At 34.2% G+C, this 19,990-nt stretch overlaps 1 protein-coding gene across 1 annotated transcript in view; it reads left to right on the forward strand.

The window, feature by feature from the left end:
• The first annotated feature begins 2,289 nt into the window (after positions 1-2,289).
• The window catches only part of LOC137037132 (macrophage mannose receptor 1-like), a 31,285-nt gene continuing 13,584 nt past the window's right edge, over positions 2,290-19,990 (forward strand). The window contains exons 1-11 of the mRNA XM_067410955.1: positions 2,290-2,377; positions 2,765-2,866; positions 5,330-5,377; positions 9,637-9,723; positions 10,930-11,087; positions 12,075-12,187; positions 14,102-14,266; positions 15,830-16,035; positions 17,626-17,754; positions 19,645-19,692; positions 19,821-19,862. Of these exons, the coding sequence (XP_067267056.1) occupies positions 2,311-2,377; positions 2,765-2,866; positions 5,330-5,377; positions 9,637-9,723; positions 10,930-11,087; positions 12,075-12,187; positions 14,102-14,266; positions 15,830-16,035; positions 17,626-17,754; positions 19,645-19,692; positions 19,821-19,862 (1,165 nt within the window). The 5' untranslated portion in view covers positions 2,290-2,310. The remainder of the gene's footprint in view (positions 2,378-2,764; positions 2,867-5,329; positions 5,378-9,636; positions 9,724-10,929; positions 11,088-12,074; positions 12,188-14,101; positions 14,267-15,829; positions 16,036-17,625; positions 17,755-19,644; positions 19,693-19,820; positions 19,863-19,990) is intronic.

Below are 19,990 nucleotides of genomic sequence, written 5' to 3' on the forward strand. Positions count from 1 at the left end.
TGTGCTGATATGTCGAATTGTTTAAATGTTCTTGCAATTTAATATCAAATTTCAAAATGGCAGACCGAAGGTTTGTCCAATATAGACACCGTGATCATGATTTTTTCCAAGATCAAGGTTATTCTATTCAAATCAACAAACAAGTTAGGTTAAAAGTAATCAAAAGAAGTCACATTATATTACCTTAAATGTATAATGTAATGGATTACATTGCTAATTTTTGTCATGTAATTTGGAATAACCAACTACAATTTATAAGTATATGAACTGTGATCTGTGGTGTGACTTTTTCAGTTATTCTAGAAATATTACATGTGGTTCTAGAAATATAAGGTCATATTAATTGGGAAACAACTGGGAAACAACCTAGAATATATATATTTTTTTTTTTTAATTCATTGATTGATCGATGCCTTGTAATCTAATCTTCCTGTTGTAGGTGTGTCAGTCTCTGTATCTCTTGTTTACTAAGCCGAATGTCCTTCCTCTAACCCTGTTGTCTTCTTCTAGCACTCTTCCTCTTCTTCACTTAATCTTCATCTGGCACACCCCCGCTTGAGGTTGCAGCATGCTCTCTTCACCCTCAAGTGCCTTCTTGTTAAGCTTTGTGGTTGGTTACAAACATCAAACTCAAAAACCTAACTTTCACAACTGTTGCTTAGTCATCTTATCTTATAACAAACAAAGGAAGTATTGCAGTTTCTTAATGTCATAATCATTCAAGCATTCAAGCATATATGGCCTTAACATAAAAGCAAGCAAATAACAACACTGAAACTTAGAATAGGTAAATAGACATGTCAATATCAATTTTTAAACAATATGTTTGGTCTTGGTGGAATAGATCTGCTACGCTCCTGCTGCTGCTGCTGCTGCAGAGCAAGTACAGGACTTACTACTGCCAATGAAATGTCGACCTAGGATGGGGTATAGGACTGTGAAGCTTTGGGTGAACCAATCCACTCCATCTATGTTTTGATAGTTGTTCTGAATCCCATCTGGTCATAGTCTTTTGACAAAAAAATCTCAGCTTTTTGGTCAAAATGTTGCTTTAAATAAAACTTACCAACATTCAAATGTTGAATAAAAAAAGAATGTATGAAACCTAAAAAAGAGAGAAATTGTTAAAGCAGAGGTTCTGTCTTTTGATATATTGCATGTTCAGATATTTATACAACAAAATATTCTGGAGACCATGAAAGTTTTGTGAAAATGATCAAAAAAGCTGGAGCTGGCTGACAACTTTAAAAAAAAAAAAAATGCTAGCAGGGAAAGAGATAAAGTATGGTTAAAGGTATTTCAAATATGAAAATATAATACCTAAATAAGAACATAGCAGTACACTTAGGCATGGTTTCACAGACAGGGCTTAGATTAAGCCAGGGTTAAGGCAGACAAAACAAACCTTGTCTGTGAAACTGGGGGTTAAATTTCAAAAATATTATATAAATAGTAAACCTAAGTATACTTAAAGAGAACTTACAAGTTTACATGCAGTATAAAACTACTAAACTAGTAGTTTACTGAGAGTATACTTCCAACTCAGAAATGTGCTACAAGTATTTAAATAGTAATATATAATATATAATAATATATATAATATAGTTTATCTATAAGTTCACTTGTAGTATAGTTGCAATACAAACAAAAAATGTATACATTTTTTTTTTACAATTGTAAACTAGTTGTGTACTCAGTGTTTACTACTGTTACACTTAATAGTATACTAGTGTACTTTTATACTCTAAATGTGGGCCGATTTACTCCCAAGTATTGTACATTGATATTAGTATACTTACTACAGAAAATAAACTTCAAATATACTTGAACTTTACTTGAGTATATTTAATAAAATGAACTTGAAGTATACTTATTTTTGTAAAGGAAACTCATTTTTGTCAAATTGGGTCAAATTTGTGGTGTTCTTTACAAGAGGACACTGTTGATAACAAATCAGAAGCTTGTTTTTGCATTTATGTCAAAGTCATTTACATCAAAAACCACACAGTATTGTTAAGTGCATGTAATGCATTTAATATATTATGACAGATGTCTGGCACACCAATAATACAGCACTGCCAAACTGCATCAATATGTTCATCTACTTTACATAAAAATACTAGGTTTATCCTACAATATATTTTTTTAAGATATGGCTTCAACATCAGTTAAACACTTTGGCAGTTTGTAGACTTTTAGCATTGTCATTTCCTACAGCATCATCAGTCAATAATAGCTTAAGTTGATGCCAGCTTCCTTCTTTGAGATTTTACACACACAGGGCTCAGAGTTTGCTGTCGGGTTAGTAAAATGGAAGAGATCTATTCTAATGTGGATCATTCGGATAATTCGAACCAAAAATGCTCTCATTGCAGGGGTAAGAATACATGTGTGATTTTCTGTAGGCCTACATCTGCTGTTCTTTTCATTCTTTTAATTAATTTATAATTAATTTATAATTAGAACAATATAGTTCATTGAATGCCGTTAAACATTGTAAAATAATGTGTAACTAAATGTATTGATAAACACTGAAAAAAACATTAATACATTTAATGACATAACATAACATAACAATAACAACACTTTCTGAGTTTGAGGATTTGTAACTTCTTGCATGTTTCAATTTACGGTTCTTACCACATACTGCTTTCTGATGCTCAGTATAAAGCGAGCCATCGCTCTCTTTATTTATGAATTTATAAAATAATCAACATTTGAATCATGCTGGAATTCAATCATCATATTTGATTTTTAATCACAGGTAATCAAGTTTCTTCCTCAAAGTGCACTAAAGTTCTTCTGACCGTTCTCAGTGTCTCTCTTGTTTTGGCTCTTGGAGGTCTCTGTGTTCTTGGGATCATGTGTGAGTAATTCATGCTATGTGTGCTGTGCTTTGATGGCAACAGTCTGATTTATTCAGCCCGGGCTCATTAGAAATCTACCTGTGTCAACATTTTTGCAAAAAGCAAAATACGTTGCGTCGTGCACGTTTCGTGACAGTTTCAAAGTGAAATGACAAGTGAGTGGCGCTAAAAGCACACAGTAAAATCCCCAGTGTTAAATTAACACCCAAAGTGTACATATGAGTCCATCTTACCTGGTGTTAAAAATTAACACTGAAGCAGTGTTAAAGTTAATGAGATAATTGATTGATGATTGAGTGATGATTGACAATTAGTGGAGACACCTGATGATAATAAGCAGAATCATTGAAGGAAAGAGAGAAAAAAGGTGTTAATTAATGTTTTATGAATGTTTCATTTCAAGTCACCATGAAAGAGGTCAGCGTTTGCTTTAGTTGGGCTCTTGACTCTTTACCTTTTGTTATTAATTGTTCTCTGGCTGCTCCAACTTTGTGTTTGTAAAGCACAATTGTTATGGTCAGAGAAAATATGATCTGGTCACAATATAATTTGATGATAATAAAATCATCATGTGATGGCCTGATGTTGTTTAGAGTCTAAATCTCTGACTGTGTGCTTGATGTGTAGCTTTAGTATTAATGATTGTAGTCCTGTGATTTTACAGCTTAAGATCCAACAATAGTATGACTTTTTTTTTTTTTTTTTTTTTAGGAAAATACATTATGCACTAAAGCCTCTGTTTTTAAACACACACAGACATCAAGAGTCAGCATATGATTCTCAAGAACGGTGACGATAAATAAATACAGAATACTGACAAACAGATCAACTCTGAACATCACAAAACAAGCTACTGTCACAACAAAACAACAGAAAAATAAAAGCAAACATGAACAATCTACGAAAATTACAGGACAAATCAGCTGCATAATTTATTCATGCAGCAATGCATGATGGGAGCCATGGATGAGTTTTGATTGGCTCCCATCATGCACTGCAACATGAAGCACTTTGTTTGATTGTCACCATTGTTGAGGGTCATATGCTGATTCTTGATGTCTGTGTGTGTTTCAAAAAACCCTTCAGATTATAAAAGCTCTGCTGGATCTCAAGCGGTAACATAGATTTACTATAAAGAAATAATATAACATCTATATCACCAGTTAATACTGGATGTCACCAATGAATCTGGCTATTTCACAATGAGAAAACACAACCATCATGACTGTGCTTCCCAAAGCACTGTAAACCTAAATTGATCAACTTTAGCTCACAGCACTTTTGGGAAACACAGCTCAGATCATAGTTTCTCTGGCCATAACAAATGTGCTTTACAAACACAAAGTTGGAGCAGCCAGAGATAAATTAATGTTAATAGAGTCAAGAGCCCAGCTAAAGGAAATGCTTTTCACCATCATGGTGACTTCAAACTAAACTTTCATTAAAACATTAACGTCTAAACATCTGTTAATTCTCAGTAAGAACTTTTGTTGATGTATGACAGAAATCAAATCAAACTGGTTAATAATAAGTGTAATAATGTTTAATGGCTGGAAGTCAGTTGTAGTTGTTGTGTCTCTCTCTTTTTCTCTTGTTGTTTCTTCAGTGATTCTGCTTATTATCATCAGGTGTCACCACTAATTGTCAATCATCAATCAATCGTCAATCAATTATCTCATTAACTTTAACACTGCTTCAGTGTTACTTTTTAACACCCGGCAAGATGGACTCATATGTACACTTTGGGTGTTAATTTAACACTGGGGATTTTACTGTGCATGTTACGTTTTTTCTGGAACAGGTGAATGTGAATATGGCAATGTTTTATTGGAGTTTGTACATATCACTGCAGTTTCTAACAGAAATAAACACTAGAGGCAGTAAAACAGCAAGCACTTTTAATCGTTTTCACACACAATTATGATTACAGGGCCAGTTTATGGATTAATAAAGACTTGGTTTTACGTGGCTCCTTGCACAATTATGTTATGACCTCAAAACACTTTTTACCATAGTGAAATAGTGAAACCATAGTGAACCCTTTTTTTGGCATTAAAAAACTGTCAGGATTTACCAAAGACATGCAGTGAAAAATTTGTGATAAAAACCCATGGACAGTTATTTTTGCGGCTGACCTTATTGCATATATTTGTAACAAGTGAAAACTGAAACATCTTTACTGAAAAACTCTTAATATAAGAATTATTTGTTACTTTTACTCTCCTGATGCAGACCCATACAAAGCATGCTGTGAACTGCAGATCCAATTATTCACGCAGTCCCAAAACAAAATGATTATGTTAACTTTGTTAATGTTAATTATGTGTATTAAGTGCATTGAACATAATTGGGACACAGTGTACAATAATTTGTTGATTTAGCTCATTTTAACAAAGTAAATTGAACAAGCAGCAAAAAAAAAAAAAAAAAACTTATGCTACTTATGCTTTGTCTTTAATCAGATGCCAGGCTTTCAGTGAAACTGTCTGCCCAGGAGACTAAGAGCACACGTGAGTAAAATAAATTTGATTCTTTAATGACTTCATAAGTGAATTTGTCAACTTGTTTCTGTACCAGTCACGGCAAGAGAATTTCAGGAACTTACTGTCACATGTGTCCTCTGTCTTGTGTGTTTTTGGTTCAGTCCTAGTGACCGTCTGTCGAATTAGCAATGTCATTCGCCTGTGCCCTGTTAATCACTAGGGGTGATCTAATGTCTAACGATCCGATGCATCGATGCAATGCGTAAAAAATCGATACCTGTGGGCTATTTATAGAGGCACCTTTGTTTTAACACTCTCCACATTTTCACACAATTTCAGTCTATGCATTATCGCCAACGCGTGCATTCTCGTTTAAACTAACTTTCAGAACTTGTGAAAGACACTCGGGACAGTAGATGGAACTGTCACTGGCCGATCGGGCCAGTGCTGAATCTTCACGAAAGTTGTTTTGTCCTACCTATAATATGTTGTTGCTTCATTAAAAACCTGCGCTATACATTTAAAAGAAATGTCTTTTAATTATGTGTGTGTGTGTGTGTGTGTGTGTGTGTGTGTGTGTGTGTGTGTGTGTGTGTGTGTGTGTGTGTATGTATTCCTTGTTTATCAGTATTTTGACATTACACATTTTAGCACAGAACTAAAATACTTTCTTGACTGTTGTCATGTCATAAGCTGTCATTAGATTACTGTGTGAATTTTTTATTTGTGGATGACCCAATCAGGGTTCAGGATGTGAAATTTTGAAATCAATGTTTGTTATATATTTTGGTTGCAGTTGTGAGTTAATAATAATTTAAAAATAGGCTCAAAATAAAATAGGTTGTGTAAAATAGGCTCAAAATATCGAAATATTAATCGAATCGTATCGTAATCGTATCGCAGAACTTTTTGAGGTATCGGAAAATATCGAATCGCTGGCTATGAGAATCGATATTGTATCGAATCGAATCGTGATGAACTGTCCGATTTACACCCCTATTAATCACTCCTTATTTGTTCTAGTATTCTCTCTGTGTCTTTCCATTCTTGGTCCAATCTCATTTTTGTATAATATTTATGTTTGTGTCTGGATTTGCCTTTCTCCTGTGGATTTATTAAACTTCTTCGGCCACAACAGAGTCAAATTAACAGCGCAAGTTCATTGTCATTTCTTCATTCAATGCGGAAGAAATCGATTACAACTTCAGCATCATCAGACCAAACCATCAAGAATTTCTCCAGAGACTGCATAGACATGCTCTTCAACAGCTAAGGCAATTGCAAGGATCGTACATTTGAACAGTAAACAGCGATTTAGTATTAAAGGTGCCCTAGAATTAAAAATTGAATTTATCTTGGCATAGTTACAGTTTTTTTCAGTTGCTAACATACTTTTGTCCAATCTGTAGTCACATTTTCAAAACTCTAAACACATTTAGCAGAACATCCGTCTGTTGTGGCCATACTATTAACACAATTCATGTCGTTTTCACACAAAATGCAGTCAATTAACACGTTTCTAAAATGCTTACATTTTCTTTTCATATAAGCATACCCCATACCAAAATCATGGATCTTTCTCATCTTATTTGCAAATGCTTAAACACAGCAAGTCAGAAATGAAGACCTAATGTTCCAATCATTAAATATAGGATAGAACCTATACTTCTGCAACAACAGCAGCTCAAAAGTATTGAAAATATACATATAACACATACTGAAACAATTGATAAGCATTTTTAATTAGCAGATCACTGAAATATTTGGCAGATTTCAGTCTCAGTAAAATAGGACTCTTTGAATCGGATTGTTCAGTGTGTATGAAGAGCAACACAGAGGAGCAGAGAGAAAATAATATCTGGGTGAGGGAGAGGAATTGATGAAGGAGGAGAGGAGAAGTTGGATCAGGACAAGTGAGAAGAAGAGGTAGAGGAGAGGAGGAAGAATGTGTGCTGGATTGTGCATCTCTATGGTTTTCCCCCTTACACATGATGAACCTATGAAAGCTTATTTCTGCCATAAATAGAAAATAAAAAAAAGGTAATTGTGACTTTTTATCTCACAATTCTAAGATTAATACAAGTCAGAATTGTGAGATATAAACTCACAATTGCAAAATAAAAAATATTTTTGATAAAAAGTCACAATTACCTTTTATGCTTTTTTATTCTGTGGTGGAAAAAAAGCTTCCATAATAACCAAAGACCATGTATGTTGGATTTGTTGTTGATCAATGGCAGCAATTTCATGTTTTCATTTCAGTAAAAGCTTTATACTACAATGATTCCACAACCATTGTTCCATATTTACAAAACATGTGGTCTGCACAGGGCACTAGCTACCAAGTGGACACCATCCCACCCTCATGAGTGCACCATCAACACCACACACCCACCTCCAGAAAGAGATTTCAACCAAGAGGGACACTATAGTTCTGCAATTCTGTTACTTTCTTCTTCTTCTCTTTTTCTACTGCACATTCTATAAAATAATGACTCACTTCTGTTGCCAAGAATGCACACATTCAACACTCAACCAAACATGTAGAATGGCTTACATGCATTATACTTTTACTGCAGTAAAAGGAAACTGAATTTTAAAAACGATGAATTTCATATTTTCTGCAGGTAGAACTGAAACATGACAAGCAATGCAGTTTTCATAATGCCATCAGCTGTTAGTATTTTGATAGTATTTTGTCATTGAACTTTGATTGACAATATGTTCATGTGGATAGAAAACTAGTGCTAGTGTTTGACAGAACGACTCGATTTTGAATCAGGTTTGCTGTGTTTTGATAGTGTTAGTATGTGTAGAAAAAGGTTTTTAGCATTTTGAAATGTAGAGTTTGTGTTTATATAACAAAATATGATTCTGAGCAGAAAATTAACTATTTGGCTAATTGTGTAATGTAGGTGCGTTGCTGTGTTAAGAGTTTAGAAAAAGTACTTTAAGTATTGGTAAACGCTTGTTAGCAATTGAAAAAAACTGTAAATAACAAGAGTTCAGTACATGGAAATGACATACAGTGAATTTCAAACTCCATTGTTTCCTCCTTCTTATATAAATCTCATTTGTTTAAAAGACCTCCGAAGAACAGGCGAATCTCAACATAACACCGACTGTTACGTAACAGTCGGGATCATTAATATGTACGCCCCCAATATTTGCTTATGCCAGCCCATGTTCCCAACATTATGAAAGGCATTAGACAAGGGCAGCCAGTATTAACGTCTGGATCTGTGCACAGCTGAATAAACAGACTAGGTAAGCAAGCAAGAACAATAGCAAAAAATGGCAGATGGAGCGATAATAACTGACATGATCCATGATATCATGATATTTTTAGTGATATTTGTAAATTGTCTTTCTAAATGTTTCGTTAGCATGTTGCTAATGTACTGTTAAATGTGGTTAAAGTTACCATCGTTTCTTACTGTATTCACGGAGACAAGAGCCGTCGCTATTTTCATTTTTAAACACTTGCAGTCTGTATAATTCATAAACACAACTTCATTCTTTATAAATCTCTCCAACAGTGTAGCATTAGCCGTTAGCCACGGAGCATGCCGCATGCATGACGAACACTTTGTAAAGATCCATTTGAGGGTTATATTAGCTGTGTAAACTTTGTTTATCCACTGTTTAAGGCAAGCACGAGCTCCGTAGGCGGAGAGCACAAGAATTAAAGGGGCCGTGCAGCATAAATCGGCTCATATTTAATGATGCCCCAAAATAGGCAGTTAAAAAAATTAATTAAAAAAAAAATCTATGGGGTATTTTGATCTGAAACTTCACAGACACATTCAGGGGACACCTTAGACTTAAATTACATCTTGTAAAAAAATGTTCGATGGCACCTTTAAGTTGTTAACCCCTTTGTTAAGAAAGGTGCTTTATAGTGAGAAACTGATGGTTCTTTCAGCGGTTAAATTACTTATCTCCATTCCTCTGTTATGTTATGTTTTCATTCACTTCCACTTTCTCATTTCCCATGTATGTGTTTGTATTTCCCTTATATGTATGATTTGTGTGTATGTGTTTGTTTAAATTAGTTGTGTGTTCATAATTAATGTAAATAAAACTCTTGCGAGTTGATCCTGGTCTGCTAATTTGTAGCTTTTTGTTGCTACATATGTTAGTTTCAGATTCATACATAGACCAAAAGGTGCTGTTTATAATTCAGAGCCCATTTTAATTAAATTGATTTTAATTTCATTTCAGTTTTGTTTGTTGAGGAAATACAAGTTAGTCTCAACAACTTGTTTTTTCCCCTTTCTTCACAGCTGCTTCTGTACCGGCCATGGAACGAGAGCTTAAGGAACTTATGTCTAACTACACCAGAGTTAGAGAACAACTGTCCTTTTATGAAAGTGAGCTGATTCTCTTTTAGATGGTTTAGGTGTTGTATCAAAATTTCTGCACAATGAAACAGTCTGAGACTAAAGGTTTCACCCAAAAAAAGGAAAATGATGTCATTAATTACCCTCATGTCATTCCAAACCCGTAAGACTTTCGTTCATCTTCAGAATGCAAATGAAGATCTTTTTGCTGAAATCGGAGAGATTTCTGTCCCTTCATAGACAGTTACACAACTACCACTTTGATGATTCAAAAAGTTCATAGTAAAACGATCCGTGTACCTTTAATAGTTTGTTTTCTCGTTTTTGTCTTCTAAATGGAAAAACTAAGAAAGCATTCATCACATATTCGACCGTCCTCATGAGAATAAATAAACAAATCTAGAGTCGTTTTTTATTTTTTTATTTTTGTTTTAATCACTCTTTGTTCTAATCCGCCAAATGGAAAAACGATAAATCCAAAATGGATAAACAGCTTGAATATTCAATGTCTACATGGGCGGGAATAAAACGCCCCTTTCCGCTGATTGGTCAACCAAAGATCAAGCCGCGCCATCAGTTCTTAGCTCCAGAACTCAGCTCCAGACAGAATAGTAACCTATCTAGTCTGAAACTTTTGTACGGATTATTTCAGAGTTTATTGCAACTAGATTTAATCTCGTTCTCATCAAACAGCCAGACTAATAAATGGCTCGACACAACCCTTGCCAGGGCAGAGCCTAGACAGAGCTTTCTTCTGTGTAGCGCACACAAATTCGCATGCCGTGAAATACTAATTTATCGTATTAAATAATAATTTACGTGGCATATGCTCTCACAACTACTCCTAGCCTATGTATTCAGCACACCGCTGTTTTATTTAGCTGACCAAATCTCTGCTGGAGCTGTGCGAGTCAGATGCACCTGTGGTTCATCTAATTATAGCCTTGCATGCAGCACATTCCAATGATGTCACATATAGGCTATAGGTCAATTTCATTGTTTCATTTCATTGTAAGTTTTATACACATTCACAGCTGGTCACGACTAAAGATGTTCCCATAGTGCTCAGCACAGCTTGAGTGTAGCCTTTGAAAGGGAACTGTTACAAAAGGTTTGGAACAACATGAGGGTGAGTAATTAATGACATAATTTTGCTTTTTGGGTGAACTAACCCTTTAACTTCAAAGAGAGTCATGATCTGAAGTATGGATCATTTCTATATGCTTTTTATTTCAGCATTCTCAACTCAGTCTTTGAACTGTGAAATGATCTTGACAGCTTGGGATGGAAAGTTGTACTACTTCAGCTCTTTTAAACTCGACTGGTCGAGCAGTCGTGCTTTCTGTGTTTCAAAAGGAGCTGATCTGGTGATCATAACCAGCCTATCAGAACAGGTAAGACTAAGAAATCTTGAAGTAACTGATGTTGGATGTGCGTCAAATCAAAGAACTGTATTTGAACCAAATAGACCTGTATAATATACAAAAATGTTTTTATTTTATTTTTTTTAAATTGCTTACACACTAAAAGTGGTAGAGGCCCACTCAGTGAAACCATTCACTCATGTACATAATCTTGAGACTAAGTCTGCAAAACTGCAAATTTAGAAATCACTGCCATTTAAATACCACAATCATTTCCCCTATTACCTACACCCAGTGATCATGTGACAGCACTTAAACATTATTCATTTCTGTTTAAAGTGAAAATATACCTAATTTGATATCGCTTAGAAATCAAAGCTCAATGTTTTGAGAAACTAATAAAATTTTCACCCCTGCATTTCAGTTTATTTTGTAAATATAAACTGAATATACAAATAAGTTGTCAGTTTTATTTCTAGCGTTTTATACAATACAGACAGTTTCAAAGCGGCTTCACAATAGTAAGCACATTCAAATTCTGCTGTAAAGCAGCTCTAACAAGCCAACAGTGTCATTATTCAGCTCAAATCAGATAGGTGTTGATTCAGATCGGTTCAATAACTGTAAAAATCATCAACTGTGCAACAATTGTGTATACATAGTGTATATACAGTGTATATTGTGCACATATGACAAACTCTTGTGCATGACACTGCACACTGAACAAGCAAAAGATAGTAGTGTTTTACATTTTCTTTACATCTGTGTAGTTTGATGTGTATATGGCAAATCATTTGATGGGTTATGTGTAGAGTTATTATACAAAAGCACAATTTTTAGAATAGTTAAAATAGTTTTAAGTATTTGCTTTTGCAAGAGATGTGTGACGTTTTGCATGTTGTGTGTGTGTTTTGTGGCTTTGTGTGTAGAGTTTAGAGAAAAGGATTACAAAATCACATCTCTCCACTGAATTTGTAGATTTATATAATTGTGAACTATGTGCCTTTTCTCAATTAGATGTTTCTGATCTCTAAAATGAAAGACTGGTATTGGATTGGTCTCAATGATCTGGACACTGAAGGACGCTGGGTTTGGGTGAATAGCCAAACTCTCACTGAAACTGGAGTACAGTAAGAATTCTGAATGCAATTGTTTTTTAATCAATGTAGCATACATATATATATATATATATATATATATCTATATATATATATATATGTGTGTGTGTGTGTGTGTGTGTGTGTGTGTGTGTGTGTGTGTGTGTGTGTGTGTGTGTGTGAAAATCACATTTATCATCATTATTGTTAAAGTACAGGAAGGAACATTAAAATCTTTGCAATAATGGCATATTTTACAACAGCAGTTCTCAAATTGGGGTCCATGACCAATAGCCAGGGGGATCCTTTAAATAATTTTCTAAACTGTATTTTCTGTATTTTATTTTATCATCTAAAACATGCTGTGACTTATATTCCAAAGTGAGTAGACACTTGAAGGTTTCTATAGATGCATTTCTCATGTCTGTGCTACAAGTATTTTTCTTTTTGTTTTGGTTCATTTTGTGAGGTGCTCCAGAAAGAAGTTCATGGACACTGAGATGGCAGAAAGTGCATCCTGTTTTATTTTTTTTATTTTTTTTTTTTTTTACGAAAGCAAACGTTTTGTTGTTATTTTGAATATACACAAAAATAGACCTTGATGCTCTTATCTGTATGACCATGATGGAGATGTTTCAGCTGCAAGTTTTTCCTACGCCCCATGATGTTTTACTTAAATTATGGGAGTAACTTTTGCTAAACTATCAGTGAAACAATCTGAAGGTTCGCTCTATAAATGCAATAATAAGCATTTTCAAAACTGGGTACAATGAGACAACATTTTTCTACTCACCATTCAACAAATCAAACATTAAAAGGAAATTTAAAAGTTTAAAAGCATTAACAAATTACCACAACAGACCATTTCCACAGCAATATTACGGACGTGTTAATCGCTGTAATATATGTAACATACATTGCCTTAAACAAAAATGTTTATAACTGGAACATTGAGTGATAATAAGTGACTGACTGACAATAATTTTTTGACTGACAATAAATATTGTATTTACACTGTTAATAGGGATTAGAAGTGAAAAGGGGAGACAATTACATTTTAAAGCATCCATGTATAAACAAACCTGGGATTTGGGGAGAAAAAATTCTTGTTATACCAGGTCACATTAAAATACCAAGCATTATGTTAATTTCCTGACGTCAGAAAATAGAACATGGAGGACATTTTTTACAGCTCATTCAGTCTGATGGATGAGGACTATTTGTATCGCAACCTTATGATTTGTTTCAGTCTTTTTGATTGGATTTTCCCCAAACGGGACGTGCCTCCCATAATCTAAAATACAGTAGGCTTGTTAGGAAAAAAAGTGGATAAGTAAAAAAAAAATCAAAGACACTTGATATTGGGATATTTTATGTGAATTTTGGGACACAAGTGAAGTACAAAGCCTTGTTTACATATTAAATAATAGTTTAACATTTGGATAAGAGAGGAGCCCAACGCCAGTTACAGTTTCGCTGTAAATAAATTAGTTTAGGCTGTAAAATAAATGGTTTGTAATGAATACCACTATTATTTACTTTATTGGCTGTTTATACTTTATTATTGTTTTGTTCTGAATGCCATTCAATTTACAGGATTTGTTGTTGAGTGAGGGGAAAAAATACACGTTTATAATATTTGTAAACCTTATGTTTTATTTAACAGTATTTTACTTTTTTTCCAGAAAATACTGTATTATTAAAAAGTGCATATTTACAGATGGGGAACATTTGCACCAACAAAACAAACATATTGTGTTCATTACTCCCACCCACATTAACTTTGGGTTTAATCACTGTTATAATTTTCTACCCTATAAAGGGTCACTGGCCCCAAAACAGTCTGAGAATCCCTGTTTTACAAAACCTACAGCTAGGTTTTATTCAAAATATTATTGAAAGGAAGAATATGGTTTTAACACTGACTGCCTGTTTCTGCTATTGAAGGTTTTGGTACAAGAGGAATACTCAGAAAAGTGAACCTGATGACTGGAGAGTAGAAGATCCCAATGGAGAGGACTGTGCTATTGTGAAAAATGATGTCAGCGATTTAAACAATTGGTTTGATGTTTCTTGCAATTACAAGCTGAAGTTCATCTGTGCAAAGAAACAGTGATATGTAATGAAAGAGGTCTATTTTGTACATGCACATGTAGGGAAAAGAAAAACAGCATGTCTTCTTCAGAGAAATGTATCCGATTGTGATTTGTCTGGCATTTTTAAAATAAGTATATACTTAAAATAAGTATTTTTAAATAAGACCCGTGTGCTATAGCTAAATGAATAATGTAAATGTAATGTAAACTACATCTATTTTTAGTCCCATGAAGCCATATTAGGTTTGTGTGAGAAACAATACAGAATTTAATCACTAATAATTTAGCATTTTTACAACATGCAGCTTTTGCCTGTCACTTCTCTTTTCTCCACAAGAGGTCAGTAATGCAGCTTCCTCTACAGCTTTATTGAAGAATCTAGTATGATCAATAATGCTTGTGAAGTTCATCATTTGTAATCGTAAGTTGTTTTAATGATAAAAGATTAAGTAAAAGAGTAAAGTTCAATAAATGGCTAAATGTAATATAAAAGTTATTTTGCTTTTTGGTTTGACGATGAAGGGATGAAAAAAGGGTAAAGACTTGTAGAAAAGAGCAAGGCTGCAGGAATATATCTGTCCGTAGTCTTTATACACCATTATGTTATGTTACAAAAAAATATATATATATACTTTGTTTTGTTTTCTTAAAAAGAAGCTGGATGTGTTTCATAAAAATCTGCTGAATTGTTTTAAATTATTTTAATCTTTTGACAGCCCTGTATTTTAAGTCATAAGGTTTAACAAAACAAAGTGAAATGAAATGTCGGAGCACTTCCCCTCAACCTTCTTAAGTACAATATGGCTGAAAATAAGAAGTCAATATGATATTTAAGTGATAGTTTGCAAAAACCAAAGATGGTACAAACTCTGTGATGTCAAAGGCAGCAGACCTTAAAAAATAATCCATTTCACACCTCCAAAAACAATTCTGATGATGAGACATACTATTGTAATGTTCTGTTTTGGTTCTGTTTTCCCTGTTCTGGTTTGCTTGTGTTCACTAGTTAGTTTCCTTGGTTGTTCATTTTTTCTGCGCACCTGTTTCTGTTCAGCTGATCACTCTCCCTTTTATTAAAGCCCTCAGTTTCTATTGTTTCATGGTGTGGTATTGTTTATGTTAAGCGTGGTTATTTCCTGAGCTTTTCCCCTGTGATTCTCCTAGTGGAATTTACTATTACAGACTCCTTTTGAATATCTTTGTGCTTACTGCAGCCTACAGCGCCTGACAACTATACTATGATCATTTACATAATGATTGAAAAAAAAAAGTGTCGGAATGCACAACTACCTCTGAATGAGTATTTTAGAAGGTGTCATGATCTGCTGCAGCAAAATCTAAATGCCAAAAATGTGAGATTTCATGCTTAATATTAGGGCGAGTGAAGCAATAGACATTTTATGCTGTTTTAAGACAGAGCCTGTACAGTATATCTCGATTGTGATGCTTCTGCCACCATCCTTCCTCTTGTAGAACTCAAATTCATATAATTATACCTTATTTGAGAGACTATATCTCATTATATTCAAACATGAATTATTAGTTGCTAGATCTGTTATTCATACTCATAACTTCTTAATTTCCTGTCTGTATTAAATGTGAACTACATTTTAAGTGACTTCCTTATTCTGAACAAACTCAAGCAGCACTCAAGTCTCAGCGGACACGTCTTCTGTCAGACTCATGAAATGGATTCAGTCTATGAAAATACTGATTTCATACTTTCTACAGTTGCTTCAGATGAAAACCGCTCTCAATTCAGAAGTAAAGGCCGGGATGATATCGGTATGCATTCATTTCTACTTTAACAATTTAGCACTGTATTAATGCTGTATAAGGTTTTAATTTTTAAACTCTTAATTCTAAATATTATTTATTGGCATTGATGGATGGATCCATTAATAACCTTTAACATTCATGAAATCATTCCATTCCACAAAAGGTTCTTTATATTGGAAAAATGTTCTTCACACTAAGAAAAAAAAGGGGTTATTTTAAGAACTGTTCACATAAAGGTTGTTTGGGGAACTTAAATTGGTTCTATGAAAACCACCTTTTGGAGCTTTCATTTTTAAGATTGCATGTTTATTCAACCATTACACATTTGGCAGACTCTTTTGTTCAAAGCGGCTTACATTGCATTCAATATTTTTTCCATTCATGTGTTCCCTGGGAATCAAATGCTCTCAACACTGTCATTTAAATAAAAAATAAAAAAGCTCTGTCTTCCCTGTAGCTCAGACATCAGATCATTATACTAACACCAAGGTCATTGATTCAGAAAAAAAGAAAGAGTTCACATGCAATGTTAAACGCAATATAAGCTGTTTTGGATAAAAGCTTCTGCCAAAAGCTTGAATTAATGTGGTTAGATATACTGCCTAAAGTAACAGTGATGTGAGAACTGGTGTGAACATGGGCGTAGGTTTGGTCTCAGCTTTGGTGGGGACTAAATTTAGGCGCACACACACACCACCCGCTCGCTGCTAGTGCAAGCACAAAAGTAGTCCCGGCCCGCGCGTGTAGCCTGTCAGATACCCCGCCGCCAAATTACGGCGTCGTCCTGGCCGTTAGAATCGATCCAAATAGCAGTTCAAAGGAGCTTGCTAAATATTGGTGGGGACAAATTTGTCATCTCAAAATACTGATAGGGACTAGTACCTAGCGTCCCCCCCTAAACCTACGCCCATGGGTGTGAAGTTTGACTTCCGGTGTATAGACTATAAGTGATGATGTTCTCAAGATGCTGTGAAGAACAGTAATATAATTTATCTCATCTATCATGAGGGGATAGTGGTCTCACCACTCAGGCGTAGTCTTAGCGTCACAAGATCTTTATCTCAGTTAAGGTTTAAACCAAATATCCACTCTTGTTTTCTCTAGCAGCGGTTTTGTATGTTTTATTTCAAACATCCAGTTTGAAACTCTTAAGATTTTAAGATGTGAATTCTATTCTTCAAACTAAACTTTCAGTACATTTATTTTATATATTGACAATGATCACAATTAAAATACACTGGCAAACATTAAGACAAGAGTCAACTGAAGGTATTTTAATTAAATGTAACTTCAAAACTGAGTTCTCAGGACAAGAACACAATTCACAAAATGTCTGGTTGGAGAAAGTTGTTGTCATGATCACCAGCTGGAGTGCCCGTGAAAGCCACCAGGGGGCACTCCAACAAGGACTTTCTCCATTTCCATAAAGACTTAATTTGCTATTATCCTTTGCCTGGACTCATCTTCCATTATTGTTTTCACCTGTGTCTCATTAGTGTCATTACCTCATCATATATAAAGCCTGGTTTATCATTCACTCTTTGCTAGATCTTGACAGAGATTAGAAATAACATCTCATCAAATTTCTGACCTCAGGTAACTCCAGCAAAGAGCAAGAAAGAGAGAGGGAAGTTCATCCTCCTAAGTGGACTAAAGTTCTTCTGATTTTTTTAGCCATCTGTCTTGTTTTTGCTCTTGGAGGTCTCTGTATTCTAGGGATACTGTGTGAGTATATATTGAGCTGTCAATCGATTCAAATAAAAATCAATGACACTTTTCTGTAATTAACTGTGATAAATCACACCTAACATTACAGTTTGTAATATATTTTAACTGTAATATTTTCACATTGAATCTCCAAAAATGCAGAAAAAAACAAAGGTATATTTTAAATGTTTAATGACAAAAATTGTTTCAATGGCTGCTTAACAGTGTGCCAGTACAGATTTTCTTTTTTGCGACTTATCGCACTTGAATGGTTTAACAGCACTTGAATCAATGATGGCGTAATCATATCCTGTAGTGCAGCCAAAGAATGACAGAAAAAAAAATTAAATTTTTTTTAAAAAAAAAATGAAACCTGACACTCAAACACCGGGACAACAATCCAAATCTGCAAAGCCATATGCTATTTCTCAATTCCTGGATTTGTGTGCAAAATTTTGAAAAAGAGGGCAAAGTTGTGTGTAAGCAGTTCTCAAAACCGTTAACTCAGTGATCTGAACACTTTGTAATTGTCCTAAACAGATTATACGTTTTTCACCAAAACATTAATAAATCTAAAAAACGATCATAGCCTTTATTATTATTGGCTGTATACAATTCACAAACATTTATGTACCATTTGTCCAAACACATAATACACACCACACAGGAAATTCAGTTTTTCTTTACACATTTATCACAATTGCATAATGTAACAGGGAAAGTATAGAGCAAGAATAGAATAAGAATATGTAAGAGATGCAGACAGTAACATACATTGGCCCAGATCCAGCCCACATTTAATAGATGTGGATTACACGCGGGCCAGATCTGGGCCAACGTTATATTGCTAGCAATAAAGCGGTGTAGGTGTAAAGATGGTGGTGTTGGTAGAAGAAGAGGTGTAATGAGAAGGAAAGGGAGAGTGGAATAGAGAGAGGGAGATCATATGAGGAGAGAGGAGGATGGAAGTAGGAGGAGAAGAGATGGATGGAGGACATTGGTGTAGTGGAAAGAGCAGGTTATGGCCAAAATTTTTTTATTTATAAGAATTTCAAAATAAAATACTTTGGCATAATGTTATGTTTGAATATACATATAAACAATTTTTTATAGATATCAGTAGTTTTACAGCAGTTGAGATAATTAAACTTTTGCACGGCAATTTGTATATTCTCAAACGTCAGGGTGGCACAACTGCCAACTGTTTTATATAAATTGACAAGGTAATAACCTTAAGCCTGATAATGCAACATCCAGAGGAAATCAATAGATCATTGTGGCAGAGTGAAAAGGTTTGTAAATCTCTCTCAAGTACTGATAAAAACCGCTAATTTCGTGTATAGGCTGGTTGGTACAATTTCCATGTCAGATGGTACAATGATATTATATTTACAAATATTTGGTTGTACCACCTAGTCAAAATGAATCTAAACACTTTGAAATGTTATGTAAAAACTGAAACTTGTTTAAACATTGTTCATGAGTTTTGAAAAGATAAAAATATATAAAAAAAAAAGATTTAAAAAAAACCTTTTGAAGCTTTATTTATTACCCATATAACAAAACTTGTTGGAAAAACATTACAAAAAAATGTAACTTTTCGTTAGTGTATTTGTACATCCACAGCCGCAAATGTTCTAAAATTAATAGAATATACACCTCTAGTTTTGATGTTAGTATTTACTTTTAATAAATGCATTACTAGAAAAAAAAAATGCAGTACTTTATTTTGCAGTAAAGATGAAATGTTTGGTTAAGGTAAAAGTATGTTTAGATCACTGTGTGTACATTACTTTGGAGAAATGTGTCAAATCGATTAAGAAAAACTGTAATAGTGAATGTCTTACCTAATCTATAGTGTTACCAAAGTTATATCAGTGCCACTGCTTATGTTTCACCTTTAATCAGATACCAGTGTTTCAGTGAAACTGTCTGCTCAGCAAACTAACGGCACAAGTGAGTAAAATGTTTCATGCAACCAGTACAGCAACATGCTTCATTAACTGTGCACAAAAACAAATAATTATGTGAGTGACTTTGTCTGTTTTCTTTTTTCCACCATTGTCTTCATGTTTCTGTACCAGTCATGGAAAGAGGGCTTGAGGTACTTAAAGCCAACTACACCAGTAAGTTATGATACGTTCAGATACCAAAAGGCTTGGACAAAGTGCATGCTGAACCAGTTTATGTTCAATGCATTTCATCAGTCTCTTTTGTTCAGTAAATACGAGTCAGTCCTTTTGAACACATTTTT

This window comes from Chanodichthys erythropterus, chromosome 15 (genome assembly GCF_024489055.1).
Source record: "Chanodichthys erythropterus isolate Z2021 chromosome 15, ASM2448905v1, whole genome shotgun sequence".
Classification (NCBI taxonomy): Eukaryota; Metazoa; Chordata; class Actinopteri; order Cypriniformes; family Xenocyprididae; genus Chanodichthys; species Chanodichthys erythropterus.